The following is a 17,021-nucleotide window of genomic DNA, read 5'->3' on the forward strand; positions in this document are numbered from 1 at the left end:
TATTTTTTTTTTGTTTTAGTTATCCAAACAGAAAAAAAAAGCATTAAAGATGTGGGACCGAGGGATAAATCTAGTGTGATTTTTGGTTGGATTATGAAGTTGTAGTTAGGGTATTGAAAATAGAAAGATTTCAATTGTAGGAAATGATGTAAAACATGTTGAGGATAAGTTGTGTAATAAAGTCGATAATTCACTTGTTGGATGTCACGCGATCTCATTGCGAGGAGGAATCTTTTTCTTGTCTCCTTTTTTTTTTAAATACGGTGTTCTGACGGGTTTTTATTTACGTCTCGGATTATTGAATACTTTCGGTGTTTGATTGGACGGTTAGAGGTTGCAAAAGCAATCGCCCTCTAATTAAATCATTTATTTAGGCATTAGTTCAATTTGGATTAAATCTCGCGAAAAGCCACGGTGGCTGTCTCTCGCGCGTCTTGGAAAGACATTCCTAATGCCTGTTTTTCTGAGGGAGGGATGCATTATCAAGTGAGATGAGCTGCAATGTTTGCGGCTGATTATTTTGGAAAATTTGCAATCGTGGCAAGTGGAGTAAAGTTTGACTAAACTATTTAATGAACTAAGTATATAATGGATTTGGTGAATGGTTATATTATATAACATTTTGATAAATGGATGAATTTGAAGAGTGTATGTATGTGGTTGATGCACATTTGTTTCATATTTTTACTTAAGTTATAAAGTATTACATTTGGTGAGTAGTTATTTATATTTGGTAGGGTAGGTTTGATAAACAGGTAGTTATCTTGATTAATAAGTGACTTATCATTTTATAAATGCGTACTTTAATGTTTGATGAACTGGTATACTTGATAAATGTGCATATTTTCATACTTCAAAGACAAGTTGTACCTATTAGTTTCTTCAAGCTTTTAGTTGCTGATAATTATATCAACATTCTTTAGAGCGCATGTCCTATGGACGAAATCGTTTATACATACTTTCACTGTTTGAAATGTTACAATCATAAAGATATAGTTATGACTAGAGGGGGTCATAGCTTGTTGCCGCTCTTGTACATCCATGTGTCAACTAGGTATTGTTATCAGTATATTTTAGGGAACCTCCGTTCGGGTGAAAGCGATAGCTGTTGGATAAATGCTTGTTGGGTTATCAGAAGACCGTGTAGTCTTCGATGAGGTTACTTGAAAATATTATAGCGAAATAGTAAGTTTAAAAATAGAATGAGGCTAAACTAAAAAAAATGAGACAAAGATAAAAATAATAACTTAAAGCATTGAAACAGCATAAAGTGAAATAGTAACTTACAAACTATACATACATATTTACGAATTATGTAAATAGATATAGTATTACTGGATTACGTATATCAAATAAGAATACTGTCAGCTCATGTTTTGTTTTCGGCGTGGTAATTTTACGCTTAAAACTCATAAGAGATATCATGAGGTTCGCTTTCTGTAAAAGTTATTAGCTTTAACAGTTAATTGATTTATTACATTATTTATTTATTATACACTCAACAAGTAAAAGTATTTTGTTTTGACAAAATCCAAAGAAGTACCTATTGGATTAATAAGGCAAGGTACGAAGCATTGGCTGGATTTTACAACATTTAAAGTTTCCTGTTCATTTTTATCATTGAGTTAATTTGAGGCGGAAGGATCCTCTTGAAAATTTTTAAGATTAAGTTATTAGTAAGGAAGTATATTTTGCTTAGGTTAGTTTAAAATGTACAGCCGGTAATTTTAAAAAAAATATATATATATTTAATTTTACATAATAGGTGAAGCTGGTTGATGCACCAAAAATCGAATTATCATAGGAATTTAATTAAGCTAACATTTTTATTTATTATCAACTTCAAATATACAGTAGCAAACTGATTAGTTGGAATACATGCAGTGATTGGAATATTTAAGTTCCGATAGAAGAATCTATATCGTGGCTTGTTCCTTTATGGACAAGAATATTTTTTTTGACTCGTGGGACCACTTACACAAAATATCAACGTTCGGTTTGGAAGTCTTCCATGGCTATTCCTACAGTTCCATGACGTATTGAAGAGGTTAACACTTTGTCGCTCACCACATCAACCAGCACGGCATTTGGGTATGATGGATGGATGTAGATAGGTACACATTTGATGGGGGGGGGGGGGGGTTTAGTGGTTTGTATCAATAGGAACCAGGGGTTGAATGAGGAAGGCTGAGGACAGTACGTGTGGTGCTTACTAGGGAAGGTTTATGTTCAACAGTGACCTTATGTACAGTACGAGGATGAATCTTTTACGAAACGAATAAAGGAAAATCGAACAGATGCAGGTCATTACGGTTAACATATAAAATAATGTATAAGGTACCTACTTTCTTCTAATCTTTATGATCGATCAGCTTGTGATAGAGATCTTGATGTCGTAGAGAATAGAGATGTATCGAACGGAATATTTATTTCATTTTTTTTCCTGCTATTATGTTGATATCGCTTTTCTCTATGAAAAGGAATTAATGATAAACTAATAGGTATCATTCGGCGGCGAGTCGCGACTGTGTCGTTCCCAGGGTCGAATTTGGTAGTTCTGCTTATGTTACTCGAAACGACAAAGTACGCCATATGGTGCATATTATGGCTAAAATAAAATATATAAGTATCATGTGAAATTATAAATCAAAGATTCTTTTTGCATGTAGATATTATATGGTTAAGAGGCACAAGTGACGCAACTACTGTACCCTGGCGTTTGTTTAACATTGTCCATTACTACTTCAGAATGTGGATTTTGCTAAAAAAAAAAAAAAACAATAGGTAATTGTAAGAAATATGGGAAGCGTAATCTGCATTGAAAGAAAAAGTTTGAATTGGAAGCAACCAGGCATAGGATTTTCATACATCCGTAATCACGTTCCTTTCAACTCTCTATCTATCACGGTTCACGATACGCCGTTCACGGTTCAGGCCGTGACGCACGTGCAGACGGACAGACGGACGGAGAGCAGAGGTTTAGAAAATAGGGTCTCGTAGGCACCCTTCGAGGGGTACGGAACTGGAGAAAACTAAATTATAATAATGATAATAGGTTTTTTAGGTTACCAAGTAAAATTACTTCTCTTAGGTCGGATTGTATTATGATGGATGCTTATGAAACAAAATTAAATGAACGGTCTACTCAAAGTGTTTTATGTTTGCAGGATCCAAGGATGTTGGAAATGAACAAATGAGGGAAAGGATGACCCAAAACTAGGTATGGGTCAGGGACACAAAGTCCCAAGGAAGGAAAGGACGAAAAAGTAAGCCCCGAGGTTACGGGCTATGGACAAAAAGTCCTATAGGAGGAAGGAGGTGGACCCTAGGATAAGGGTCATTAAAAATTTGGATCTGGAGGGAAATAAGGACAATCATATATGTATCCCGGTAGAAGAGAGACGCGCCAGGGCTCGGAATCCGCGATTTTCCAATAAGAAGGGAAGAAGAAAATATGTGCGTAAAACTATTGCGTTGAAAGTGTATGAAAATGTTTTGTGATTTAAATCGAGAACTGGCGGCGATTAACTTTAAGTTTAAAGAGTTTATTTTATCAAAAGGACAAGAAGTTCACTTACACGTATTCATATTAAGAATCGCTCCCGATTCTAAATATAAATATAGAAGAAAACATAATCTTTAAAGGTATGGTGACTATACAATAATATAAAAAGTCAAAACACGTTATATTCGTTAACAAACTATACCTACATCTAGCTAAGATATCTATGGTGTTTGACACTGTTTGATTAAACTTTAAACTTTGTAAAAGATTTTTCCTCCAGTATGAGTTTCGGCAAGTACATTATGTAGTAGAGCTAGGTAGTTTTCATACCATAATTAGTCCTAGCTTTATGTAATTGTAGCATAATAGGTATGTTCGTTTTGTGTACCATATTTATGAGATTTAGCTTTAAAGTGATGCGTGTATGTACGGACTTTAATAGTATTTTCCTAACAAATAGACATATTTTGAATTTGTATAATTGACTTATATAATATAGTTCATCAGTTTTCTTATATAATTCTTTAGTGGGGAGGAGAGTCTAGTTGGAACAGAACTTTTAACAATTTATTTTGAGATACTTGAAACCCTTTAAAGTAGTTTTTAGTAATTAGTTTTACATGCTCATCCCCAAATCTCTATTGAGTGTTCCTGTAAAATATTGGCTTGTGAGTTATAATTGATACTTCGGACTTTATGCATATACCTACCTTCTTTGATTAAATTGAGGCCTCCTTTAGTTGCTACTGGTCTCGCAATTTTTGATATCTTTATGATTTTTGAAAAATTATTTATAAATTTAGAGTGTCTGCATCTTTTTATTTTAATATTAGCGGAAGAGAACAGAAAAATGAATTTTAGATCAAAGGCTAAATTTGAGTGCTACTGTAGACTGGCAGGTAAAGTTGCGAGGGTAAATAGTTTGGAATTGAATTGAGTTTGTCTGCTATTTTCTAATTATATCGGATGGAAAGGGTTGCTGCGAGTGCTCTAAAATTAAGTTGCAATCATAATCAATACCAATGTAACAATAAAACTGTATATTCTTTCTAGTTAAGGTTAGCAAGAATATTAATTTAATTAATTACTATCTTAATTTTTTTTTGTTTTGTTGAACTAAGTATTTGTCATTTTGGTTGTGAAGTTTACATGTTACTTAAGTTTTAATTTTTTTTTAAAAGCGATGAGACTCGCTTAAAACAGGATGGCCGAGCTGTAAGCTTGGCCCATATTAATTATCTATAAACGTGTACAAGTTACCTACTGATTAAATATTTGGCGCCACTCAAATCATAACAAATCATAACATCATATTAGAAGGCGTCATTGATTGGCTGAAGTTGTTCAACATCTGATCGATAAACGTACTGTATATAAAATTCTTATAGTTTTTAGTTGATGAATTGTAGCATAATAAAGGATAATATTTGTAATCAATATATAAGATGAAAACATCTTTATTACTTAGACGATTTGTTAAACGAGCTTGATGATTTGTATATTAGTCACTAAGTTTATTCATTGTACAATTTGGATTGGCCGATAACAATAAGATAAAAAGGGGAGTGGCTAATAAACGTGGAGAGGTTACCTGTAAGAGTGGTTTTTAAAACTACGACATTCGAAAATATACTAACGTAAGAGGAACAACATTTATTTGACACAAATGTAAAAGTTAATAAATTTAAATATGAAATAAAAGTGTAATAATTTATCATAAAGATTGTGTTTGTGATTTCGTCAGACCTTACCCAAAAACAGTATACCCTTTCAAACAAAAAAAAAATTTCCAAATCGGTCCAGGGGTCTTTGAGTAATCGGGGAACATACATAAAAAATAAAAATAAAATAAAAAAAAAGATTCCGACGAATTGAGAACCTCCTCCTTTTTTTGGAAGTCGGTTAAAAAGCCCAAGTTGGGCCGAATTCAAATATTGATTAGCACTAATCAGGATCTCTGATGCAAATCTAAGCTATTCAGTGGACATCTTTGACATCTATAAGTTATAGCTATATCCGATTTGAATCGGAGGTACATCCGAGATATTCGAATATAAGAAGTCGAATATAGTGCGCAAGCTACCATACATTTATTTTAAAAAAAAAGAATATGAGCCATGTTAAATGACTAATATTCCCCTTTCCTCTCCAACTAAGCGTCAGGCTTGTGCTAGGAGTAGGTACGACAATAGTGCAACGGGCGGGGTTTGAACCGTCGACCTTTCGGTTTTCAGTCCACTCCTTTACCGGTTGAGCTATTGAGGCTCTTATCTATCTATTACTCCTACCAGAACACCAGCCTGTTCGCACTGTTACGACGGAAAATCCGACAGGGTTTTTAAAAAAAATAAAATTGTTTTTACACAGAATAATATAATGAATTTTAGTACACTGGGAAAAATACTTGGGTTTCCAAAGAAATAGTAATAGACGTGCAACCTTTACGAGTTGTCGGACCGGACTGACGGCAGCTTACCCGATCTGACACCTGGTCGAGATAGAGTAGCTGCTGGGTCAGCTGTTTAGCTAGCAGTTGAGGGATGTAACAGCCCCCCGGTTAAGTGTAAACTTACGCGTTTTAAAGGCGAAGTTTACTAACTTAAACAATTCTTAAGCGTGGTTGAGAAAGAGGAATATCATTATTACTATCCGGGTTATCTGTATTAGTAGGGGTAGAGGTTACCCTGTATTTTGAATAAAAGGTTGAACATCTCTTATTACAAAAATAGTAAATTATAAATAGTATACAAAAACTTATAAAAACATATGAAATAATAGAATGAGTCGGTATGGATTCGGTGTTAATTCGGGAATCTAATTCCTTTATTAGGGTTAGAGCGTCATTTGCTCTGATGTTTAATTTCATAAAATTGTCAGAATTGATTTGAGAGTAAGGGGATCTTAAGGGTAAGGTAAAGTTTAATTTATTAAACGTTGTTAGGTTACAGCAAGTGTCATTAATTAAATTAAAGTCTGAAAATATTTTATTTATTTTAATAGTGAGATTGGTTGTGCCAATAAGCTTTGTATTTTTACAATAACCATTACATCTTGGTTTTAGGGTTACTATCCCTGTGCCAAGTAGAATGGTATCAAAGTTTTCATTTTCACAGTCAATGTGCAACTTTGTTGGTTCAGAATGTGTAAAAACCCATTGGTTATTTCCAATGTTTTGCCAAATATGAACAATACCTGAGATAAAATTAATTTTGCATTCATTTGGAAGTGAATGTATGACTTTAGTAATTATTTCCGTTTCACATATCGGCTCATTCATAATATTAAATTTAGCAACTTCATGACATATATATGAATTCTTAACTATTAGGTTACAATTTCTATTCAAATCATTAAAGATACAATATTCCGATTTGTCCCTGCTCATAGCAATATAGGATGCCGACGGTACAATTAGGGCAAATGAGCTAGGTGTTTCAAAATTATGAGCTACAGGGATTGGAATAACTTTGTATAAATTGAAAGGAGAAATTAAAACTAGAGGAATCTTAATTGTATATACTAGCTTATTGTCTAAGATACATGATATAATTTCTGACAGTTTGATTATTATATGTATATTGTACAATTCCAAATTTACAGGGAATTCTGAGAATTTAGGTAAGTGTTTTACATTGGTAACCAATTCATTATAAAGATCCTTCGGTGTTATGATGGATGGATGTAATGTATTGGTTTTTGCAAACAAAATAGAGTTTACAATGTCCTCTAATCTGTAAGATAAACTTAACAAACTTGATTGGAGCGCACTAAACAGTTCTTGCATAGCGGTCTTGGCCAGTATTGAATTCGTGATAATTGTCATATTGTTAATATGTGACGTCAAATTTTCGATAATGTCGTTAAGACGTTTTTCGTTTCTGTTAATTTCGATTAAGGTTTCATTAAAATTAATTATAGCTGTTCTGGAGATGAGAATGTTTTCTTTAACTAAATTTAATGATGATGATGATGATGATTACCATATTTGATGGCATCATCTTCATCCATGGTACCGAAGATGTGTTTAAAAATGATACCAATACCAGGTATCCATGCTGACCTTTTACTTCTGGATGAAATCAGATGCGATAAAGAATGGTAATCCCGTGTCAAATCTTCGAGCATGGGAATGAGTGGTTGGAATATATTTTGACATTCAAGACCGGTTAATGTATTACTTTTCGTGCAAAGATGTTGGGATGTATGTAAAACACTATTGATATTGTTAATATGGGGTTTTATGTATTCTAAATCTATGGGTATTACTACGTGTAAATAATCATTAACTAATTTAACTGAACCTATTGGGTTAAAATAAATTCCAGGACTGCTTGTAATCTGTTCGATGTAGTCATCGTGCTTTATGCCTTGACATAATACTGCTGGACTGGAAATATAAATATATGTATTTTTAATATATATATATATATATGTATATATATATTTTATTTAAATTTAAAATATGTAAGTACTTAGCTAAACTTAATATATAGACTTAAACTAAACTGATCTTAAACTAAATTAAGTTGTTGCCAACTTTATTTCGTCATAATGTTGTTTAACATGACGTCGGTTAATTAAAACGGAAAGTGTATGGTTACCATGGACCTTAACTACTTTATATGGTCCTTTCCATACTGGTGAAAGAGCTTTACGTAGGCGTGCATGGTTCTTTACATAAACCATGTCACCTACTTTGTATTCAACTGGACGGGAATGTCTGTCATAATATTGTTTGGATCTTTCTTTGGATTTCGCGATATATTCCAGGGCCTTTTCACGTGATAGTTTTAATCGATGATGAAGCATTTTAATATATTCGTGATAGGTCCCCGATGGATTGGGTTCAAAAAGAGAATCAGGGAAATAGGGTTTTTGGCCGAATAATAATTCATGTGGAGAAAACTTGGTAGTGCAATGGATATTGGTATTATAAGCTAGGATGGCGGTATAAATATATTTATGCCAGTCTGATTGGTTTTCATTTACGAAGGATTTAAGATATTCCTTGATGGTTGAATGACTTCGCTCAAGAGCGCCTTGAGTTTGGGGATGATAGGGTGCAGACCAAATCTGTTTGATTTTTAAGAATTTGCAGGTTTCTTTAAAGAGTTCGGCGGTGAAATTCGTCCCTTGATCTGTCAAAATCATTTTGGGCAACCCAAAAAGGGAGATGAAGTGAACAAGACATTCTAGACATTCTTCAGCAGTGATGTTGGTAATGGGATAAGCTGTAGAGAATTTGGTTAAATCGTCTTGCAGGGTAAGTATGTATTTCAAGGAGATTCTACCAGCTTCTGGTAGTGGACCCACAATGTCCAGGCTAATTCTTTCGAAGGGTGCAGTGGATGTTGATGTAATTTGCATTGGAGCCCTGTTAATCTGGCGTAATGCTTTGTTGGATTGGCATTGAGTGCATTTTCTAACATAGTTCTCTATATCTGATCTCATGTTCTTCCAGCTGTATCTTTCTTTTATTCGATTTAACATTCTTGTGGAACCCACATGACCTGCAATGGGTAGATCGTGATTTTCCCTAAGTATAGTTGGGATTTCACTAGGGGTTGGATATATTAGGGTATTTCTATAGATTTTTATGGTGATGTTAGTGTTATGGAATAGATAGGCCAGGATGTTATATAACTTAGTATAGGATAATTTTACAAAAGGGTCTTTGAAATCAGAGATTGAAATTTCGTTAGGAGTCTCAGGTTGTAGAAGCAATTCATTTCGGAGATTTTGTAAAGTTTTATACAATTCAGGATAAGTTATATCATCGAAGTAATGCGCCTTGGTGAAAAGGAAATAGTAGTGTTTATCGTTTGATTCTAGAGTCATGAATGAATGAAGTGTTCTTTCCCTACTTAGGAATTCACTGTTGTCGTTGTTGTTGGCGAGGATTTCTTCGACATTTGGATTTGTCTCGTCTAGATCAATTGAAGTGGGAACAATAATTGTTTTAGAATCAGAGGATAACAATTTATTGGCATACTCGTGGATAATCGTATTATATTTATAATTTTTATTTGACATTGCTTTCAGATAATCGGAATAGGATTCACCGGATGTATTAACAGGATTTGGTATGTTAACAGGTAAATTTTCACTGTTGGAATTAGTAGGATTTAATAGGGTTTCAGGATTAAATGGAGAGTTTGGAAGGCTGAGATCCAAGTCTAAAGGATTTAGAACGGGTAAGTCGGTTGAAGTAGATGGGTTTAGTATAATTTCTGGATTATTGACAACATCCCTTTCCGGTTCAGGGTTTGAAGAAGTACCAGGGAGGTCGAAATCTATATGTTCAAAAGGAATCGGAGAAAGTGAGCCTAGATCAACACTCAATGGACTTGGAATAAGCTGTTCATCATCCAGCTGTTGTTCTGTTGGATCAGCATTGGCAATTGGATTTAGTGGAGGTATTTCATTTTCTCCACGAGCATCGTCAGTATTGATTGCATTTACAGGGTTTAGAAAATCAGATGGATATCGAGACAGGGCATCAGCTGCTGAATTGAGTTTACCTTTTCTGTAAACTATCTCATACTCATATTCTTCGAGTTTGAGTCTCCATCTTTGGAGTTTACTGGATGGGTCTTTGTGATTAAAAAGCCATTTTAATGGGCGATGGTCAGTTACAATTTGGAATTTGCGGCCATATAGATAAGGCCGGAAGGTTTTACAGCCGAAAATTATAGCAAGGAGTTCCTTCTCCGTAGTGCTGTAATTGCATTCACTTTTATTTAGCGTTCTAGAAGCGTAGGCAATTGGTCTTTCCCTACCTACGGGACCTTGGGAGAGTACTGAGCCTATTGCATGGTTTGAGCCATCACATGTTAGGATAAATGGCTTTGTAAAATCGGGATAAATTAAGACAGGAGCAGAGGTGAGTTTGGTTTTTAATTCATCAAAGGCTACTTGTTGTTGGTTTTGCCAATCAAAAGGAATATTCTTTTTTAATAAATGAGTTAGTGGTTTGGCGATCTTCGAGAAGTCTGGAATGAATCTACGGTAATATGAAACTAGACCAAGGAAGGATTTTATGTGTTTTGGATTTTCTGGTCTTGGGAAATTAATTACGGCTTCTATCTTTTCAGGATTAGGTTTTACGCCTTGTTCTGTAATTATATGGCCAAGGTAGGCAACCTCTCGCCTCAGGAACTCGCACTTGTCAGGTTGTAACTTAAGGTTGTACTCCCTTAGACGTTGGAAAACACATCGCAAGTTATTTATGGCTTGATCAAGGTCATAACCATAAAGGACAATGTCATCCAGGTACACGAAACATCGTGTCCCTTGGAGACCGGATAGAGTCGCGTTCATTAATCTCTGGAATGTTGAAGGGGCATTTTTGAGCCCAAATGGCATACGAGCAAATTGAAAGTGACCTTCAGGAACTGAAAAAGCAGTTTTTTCTTTATCTTCTTCTTCTACAAGGATTTGGTGAAAACCAGAGGCAAGATCTAGAGTACTGAAATATTTGCTGGAACCAAGTTGGTCAAGGATTTCATTGATTTGTGGTATTGGGTAAGTATCTCCTATGGTCACGTCATTAAGTTGACGATAGTCAATGACAATACGCCATTTTCTTTGACCAGATGAATCTAACTTTTTAGGGACCACCCATATGGGGGCTGACCATGGAGATTTGGAAGGCTCTATTATTCCCTGAGATAGCATTTGGTCAACTTGTTTCTTTACTTCAGCCTTATGGATTTCAGGAAATCGATAGGATTTGGCATGAATTGGATTCTGAGATGTGGTTTTTATGGAATGCTTTAGTGCATTTGTGTGTGTTAATATTTCACCTGGAAGGTGGAAGATGTCGGAGTATTCGGAACAGAGATTGTATAGAGCATTCACTTCTTCTGAATTTAAATGTGACGTTCTAAGTTGGTTCAGAACTTCTTGGGTACGGCGATAAGAGTCTTGATATTGGATATTATTAACAGGATGCGAATGAGGTTGCTGCTCAGGATATGATTGGACTTCTACAGGATTCAGAGTAAAATTTAAGTTGGAGTTTATGGATATAGAAGATTCGGATGTATTAACCACAGTCAAGTTTATTCTATTATTCTTTTTGACCTTGACTAGGCAATTGGCTACCAGGAGATCTTTGACCAGTTTTTGGTCTTGTATGATACCTTCTTTTATTTCAGGATTTGAGACAGAGCATTCGATGACCATTTCAGATCTCGGAGGGATGTTATATACAGGTTCGTGGAATAGTAACTTTATATTTACATCATTGATTCTTAGAGTGTTCTTAGTGTAATTAATGTTACACCCAAAAGCGTTTAGCATATCAGTTCCGATTATGCCATCATAAGGTATGTCAATTTCTCTTACGACATGGAATTTGTAGCTGATCGATTTTTGTTTGGAATCTAGAGGTTGTAATTTTAAGTTAAAGTGGCCCATGGTCTTTGTTGACTCTTGACCAGGATCTATTCCCTTTAGGTTGATTTGCTCCTTGACAAGAGTGAGATATGTTTGGATTGAATTATATTTAATGAGGCTAATTGCTGAACCTGAATCAATGAGTAATGAAAGAGGTATATCTGAAACAGAGGACTTGATGAGGATATGCGGGAGTAATATTTTCTCTGGATTAGTAGTAATTTCAAAGACTTTATTACCTTTAATGGCGTCGGATTTTGAATCCTTTACAGGATCGAAGTTCTGGGATTTAGAATCGGATTTGGGAGATCTGAGTTCTTCACGGCGAACTTCAGACTGGATTTTCACTTGCGAGGTGGACACGGAGGGTTTTGTCACGGATGCAGAGGTTTTCTTTACAGACACAGAGGGTTTCAACTTGGATACAGAGGATTTCTTTGCAGGTACGGAGGGTTTTGTCACGGATGCAGAGGTTGTATTCACGGATTCAGAGGGTTTATTCACGGATACAGAGGATTTCTTTGCAGATACGGAGGGTTTTGTCACGGATGCAGAGGTTGTATTCACGGATTCAGAGGGTTTATTCACGGATACAGAGGGGTTTGACTCGGATACGGAGGGTTTTTTCGCAGATACAGAGAGTTTCGACTCGGATACGGAGGGTTTTTTCACAGATACGGAGGGTTTTTTCACAGATACAGAGGGTTTTGAGTCGGATACAGAGGTTTTCTTCACGGATACAGAGGGTTTCGACTCGGATACAGAGGTTTTATTCACAGATACAGAGGGTTTTGAGTCGGATACAGAGGTTTTCTTCACGGATACAGAGGGTTTCGACTCGGATACAGAGGTTTTATTCACAGATACAGAGAGTTTAGTCACGGGTGCACGTCCCAACACGGATGCATAGGATTTTGACATGGATACAGAGGGTTTGGCATCGATTTTGAATTTTTGGTGTCCCGTACGACACCAAGACGGGACCTTTATTCGTTTAAATGATCTGGGGAATAATCATTCTCAGAACCAGTGTCTACCTCATCACGAGACTCGATATTCTCTTCTTGCATGAAATTTACGCGACTGGGGCCCGGTCTAGAGAATGAGTTGGGATTACGAGCCGGTGCTTGTGCCTGAGGGTTACGATAACGGCTATTATTGTATTCACGTTTTTTGCAATTCATTAAAACGTGACCTTCGGATTTGCAGTATCTGCAAATCACTGGGGATTTGGAAGACGTGTCATTGGGTTGAGAGTTAGCGGGTCGTTGCGCAAAACTCGATTTCTGAAAGGATGCAAATGAATTCCCGGATTTGTTACCTTTGTTCTCAGCAGGCTGGGACCTCCTATACAGAGTTTGTTGAATACGCTCCTCGGATACAGCTATATTGATAGCTTCGTTTAAGGTTTTTGGAGACCTGCATCTCACTATCGTGGATATGCGAGGGAGTAGACCCATTGTGAAATGATGGAGGGCAAGATCCTCCATGGCTGCAGTCCGACCGGCTAACTGACCCGGTTCGGCATTGGTTAGTGAAATCTCCGTTAAGAGTTGTGACAGGCACGTCTCCACCTTAAGCGCGAATTGGCTGACATTTTCGAGCGGGCTTTGCTTGCTCTCTTGTAGGTCTGCTAGTAGATGTGAGTAATGTTTCCTCTCACAGAATTGTTCTTTGAGGAAATTTTTTAATTGCAACCAGCAGGTAAAATCCTTTATGGAGCAAGCAATTTCCGCTTTACCTTTTAGTTGACATAGTATAAACTTAAGTAAAATCGGTTTTTGAACGTCACTGGCCAATGAAATGGCATTGTCACAGTTTATTAGAAATGAATTTAACGTTTCGCGACACCCGTCGTATGGCTTCACAAATTTGAACAAGACACTCAGTTCCATTTCAATACTTGATTCTTTCCTTATTGTTATCTTTTGTAAGAGCGGAGATTGCTCGACAGACTCTGGGCTTATTTTATCAACAGGCATATTAAAAGGTGAGACCGGATGAGATTGTTTACTTTGAGATAAGGCGAAATGCTCGACTCACATTAGTACGTGGGCGGCGATGATTGCGATTATTGGCGTTTGCATTTCGGAGAAACTGCAGATGTCCCCAATGGTTTCGTGGTGAACAGTGAACACGTATGGACACAGAGCACAGAATAGCACAGCACAAGTAGCACTTATTATTGATATCACTGTAATGCACAGATCACTATATGGACCAGTGGAGGGTCCAGGGATTTGTATTTTGAATCCCTTTGCGCTGCCACCAATGTTACGACGGAAAATCCGACAGGGTTTTTAAAAAAAATAAAATTGTTTTTACACAGAATAATATAATGAATTTTAGTACACTGGGAAAAATACTTGGGTTTCCAAAGAAATAGTAATAGACGTGCAACCTTTACGAGTTGTCGGACCGGACTGACGGCAGCTTACCCGATCTGACACCTGGTCGAGATAGAGTAGCTGCTGGGTCAGCTGTTTAGCTAGCAGTTGAGGGATGTAACAGCACGCATTTCTAAATACTCGTATAGGTAAAAATCTAGCGTTTTGATTTTGTTCATACAAAATATAACATATGTCACCCGGGTCATAAGAACGAATCGATTGACACCTCACTCATCAAAATCGGTTCGGTAGTTTAAGCGCTTCGATGGAACATACTTATCAAAAAAAAGACTGTGATCGTAACCCTTCCTTTTGGGTTTGATGAATCTAGTCGGCTAAAATGTAGGTTCCTACATGGGAATGAGATAATGCCAGATGAATAGACAACTAGGTATTTTGTGTTCTCATGTCTTACCGAATACCGTAGCAATACGTATAAGTAGGAACCTAATGTAATGCGTTTGAAATTATGTGTGATCTAATTCCTTTTTGTATTCATTCTTAGGTGATATTATGAAGCTCGTGTAAGTAGGTAATTGTGTCACTTTACTTTTTTCCTTTGTTTATTAGAGACAGTATAAACACTGTTGTGCTCGGATTCAGTTAAGTCTATCTATTCATGCAGGGTATTTTTAAATTACAGATACGGATACTTCTGCTTACCCTTTTTCACTAAGTATTTAGTAATCTAACAGCCGAATAATCCATCTACATTCAGAAATCTGGCGAAACGTTACGCAAAAGGAAAGTCCATGGTACCTATACAAGGAACCAGAAGCTTAATTCGCTATAAATATATATATATCGCCCCCCCCCCCCATTCACACACCAAAGTGCATTTGTGTAAATCCACGCGACCGAAGTTGCGGGCATCAACTAGTAAAATATTACCTAGATAGTCAAAGTTCAAACTTAGTTTAGATTACAAAGTAACGCCTGATTCTATTCAATATTTAGTTTAGATTTGCAAAGCTATAAAGATTGCACAAGTTGTGACACCTAATTAATAAGTTATGTATCTAATAATGTGTGTGTGTGTGTATATATAGATTTAAGAATGTATCGATATCATAATTTTCTGTAGTCCTAATAAATAAATAAATAAATAAAAAATCGCCGAAAATCCGCGCCGAATTGATAATCTCCACTTTTCTTTTGGAATTTTTTAGTACGAGTAGGTGAGGTAAGTAAGAAGGGTAGGAAATAGAGCAAAAAGTTTTAGCAGTCTGTAGTTAGCAGTTTTAGCAGTCAGTGTTTTAGTCGTAACGTAATATAGGACTTCGTCTGTGTTGGTGTTAGCTGGCGGGCGTGTTCTGCCTTTTTGGAGTGTTTTTTTTTGTTAAAACTGACTGGAAAGCGCTCTAAGGGGGTGCCGTGCGTATGTCGGCGAGCGCCGGCACAGACGGGGTCCATACCTACTTGTATAGTTTAACTAACTTTTACAAATAACTACAAACTTGACATTTAAAACCAGACAGAAAAAAAAACGTAATATAGAAACTTCTTAGCTTTCTCGTTTTAGTACAAATATATAAATGTTGACGCACCAGCTTGCGTGATAAAGCACCCATTTGTAGTTTTGTTACAGTTAAGCGAATTGTTGAAACTACACTAGTTTCCACACTACACTAACTAATTGCTTTTTAACTGACAAACATTTGCTTTTAGTGTTCACTAGATTTTGTAACTAGCTGATACCCGCGACTTCGTTCGCGTGGATGTAGGTTTTTTAAAATTCCCGTGGGAACTCTTTGATTTTCCGGGATAAAAAGTAGCCTATGTGCTAATCCAGGGTATAATCTATCTCCATTCTAAATTCCAGCCCAATCCGTCCAGTAGTTTTTGCGTGAAGGAGTAACAAACATACACACACACACACACACACACACACATACAAACTTTCTCCTTTATAATATTAGTGTGATGTACGAAGCCTTATCAGTTAGTTAGTTACATTCATTTTCCTTTGTTTGCTTAAAAGAGATTTTTTTTCATAGCGTTAACTTTTCCTAAAAAGATATTCAGAAATAATATATCTAACACAGGCAAAGCCGGGGCGAATCAACTAGCTGCCTATACATAAAAGTACCTGCTTTGCAGTAAGGAAACTGCTAAAATCAAAGAGATGATAAAAAAACGCAAATTCATAACAATGCCATATTCCAAAACAAAGGAGCGACCTTAAAATATAAGGTCATATTTCTTCAAGTCAATAGTGATCGTAAAGATGCACTGATATATTACTAAGCCATAATTCATCATGATTAACCTATTGCTGGGCCACTACTGAGCACGGCTTCCTCTCAGAATGAGAAGGGTTTGACGGATTGACACACTTTACTCATCTTTGAGAAAATTATGGGGAACTCTCAGGCATGCTGATTTGAGATTTCCTTGTTCCGATCTCTTTCTTCACCGTTAAAGCAATTGATAAATAATTGTGATATTTAATTGCTTAAAACGCACATAACCCCGTAATGTTTGAGGTGCGTGCCCAGGATCGATGCCGTGACCTCTTTTTTACCCGACTACGGCAAAGCCGAAAGGAAGGGTTATGATTTTATTAGATTAAAACTCCGGATAACCTCTACGCATTAAATCTGTGTTCTTCGCGTAAGTTTTGGGAGGACATTCCAATATTTCGATAAAAATATTTAAATAATACCTGTTTTTCTGAGTGACGGTTAGGTATATTACATAAAATGAACATTTTATCAGCAAATGCA

The 17,021-nt window shown here is 36.1% G+C and overlaps 3 protein-coding genes across 4 annotated transcripts in view; 2 read left to right on the forward strand and 1 right to left on the reverse strand.

The window, feature by feature from the left end:
- Positions 1–17,021, forward strand: part of LOC123875427 (A disintegrin and metalloproteinase with thrombospondin motifs adt-1-like) — a 76,791-nt gene that overhangs the window by 36,273 nt on the left and 23,497 nt on the right. The window lies entirely within an intron of this gene.
- On the reverse strand, positions 5,828–7,448 carry LOC123875425. Its single transcript, XM_045921238.1, has one exon. The coding sequence runs from the start codon at positions 7,326–7,328 to the stop codon at positions 6,105–6,107; it is 1,224 nt and encodes a 407-aa protein (XP_045777194.1). The 5' UTR covers positions 7,329–7,448; the 3' UTR covers positions 5,828–6,104.
- Positions 11,509–13,189, forward strand: LOC123875426. Of its 2 annotated transcripts, none has more exons than XM_045921239.1 (2): positions 11,509–12,505; positions 12,548–13,189. In XM_045921239.1, the coding sequence occupies exons 1-2, from the start codon at positions 12,018–12,020 to the stop codon at positions 12,813–12,815; spliced, it is 756 nt and encodes a 251-aa protein (XP_045777195.1). In that variant the 5' UTR covers positions 11,509–12,017; the 3' UTR covers positions 12,816–13,189. The 2 variants fall into 2 exon arrangements, with proteins under 2 accessions (XP_045777195.1, XP_045777196.1); XM_045921240.1 differs by having other exon boundaries at positions 11,509–12,293; positions 12,378–13,189.

The sequence above is a fragment of the Maniola jurtina genome, chromosome 20, assembly GCF_905333055.1.
Source record: "Maniola jurtina chromosome 20, ilManJurt1.1, whole genome shotgun sequence".
NCBI classification, from domain to species: domain Eukaryota; kingdom Metazoa; phylum Arthropoda; class Insecta; order Lepidoptera; family Nymphalidae; genus Maniola; species Maniola jurtina.

Excerpts from the sequence above, each read along its gene's own strand:
- LOC123875425 (XM_045921238.1), bottom strand. The coding sequence starts at position 7,328 with ATGACAATTATCACGAATTCAATACTGGCCAAGACCGCTATGCAAGAA.
- LOC123875426 (XM_045921239.1), top strand. The coding sequence starts at position 12,018 with ATGAGGCTAATTGCTGAACCTGAATCAATGAGTAATGAAAGAGGTATA. Across the intron at positions 12,506-12,547 it reads TTATTCACGGATACAGAGGG|TTTCGACTCGGATACGGAGG; the intron begins GTTTGACTCGGA and ends AGATACAGAGAG.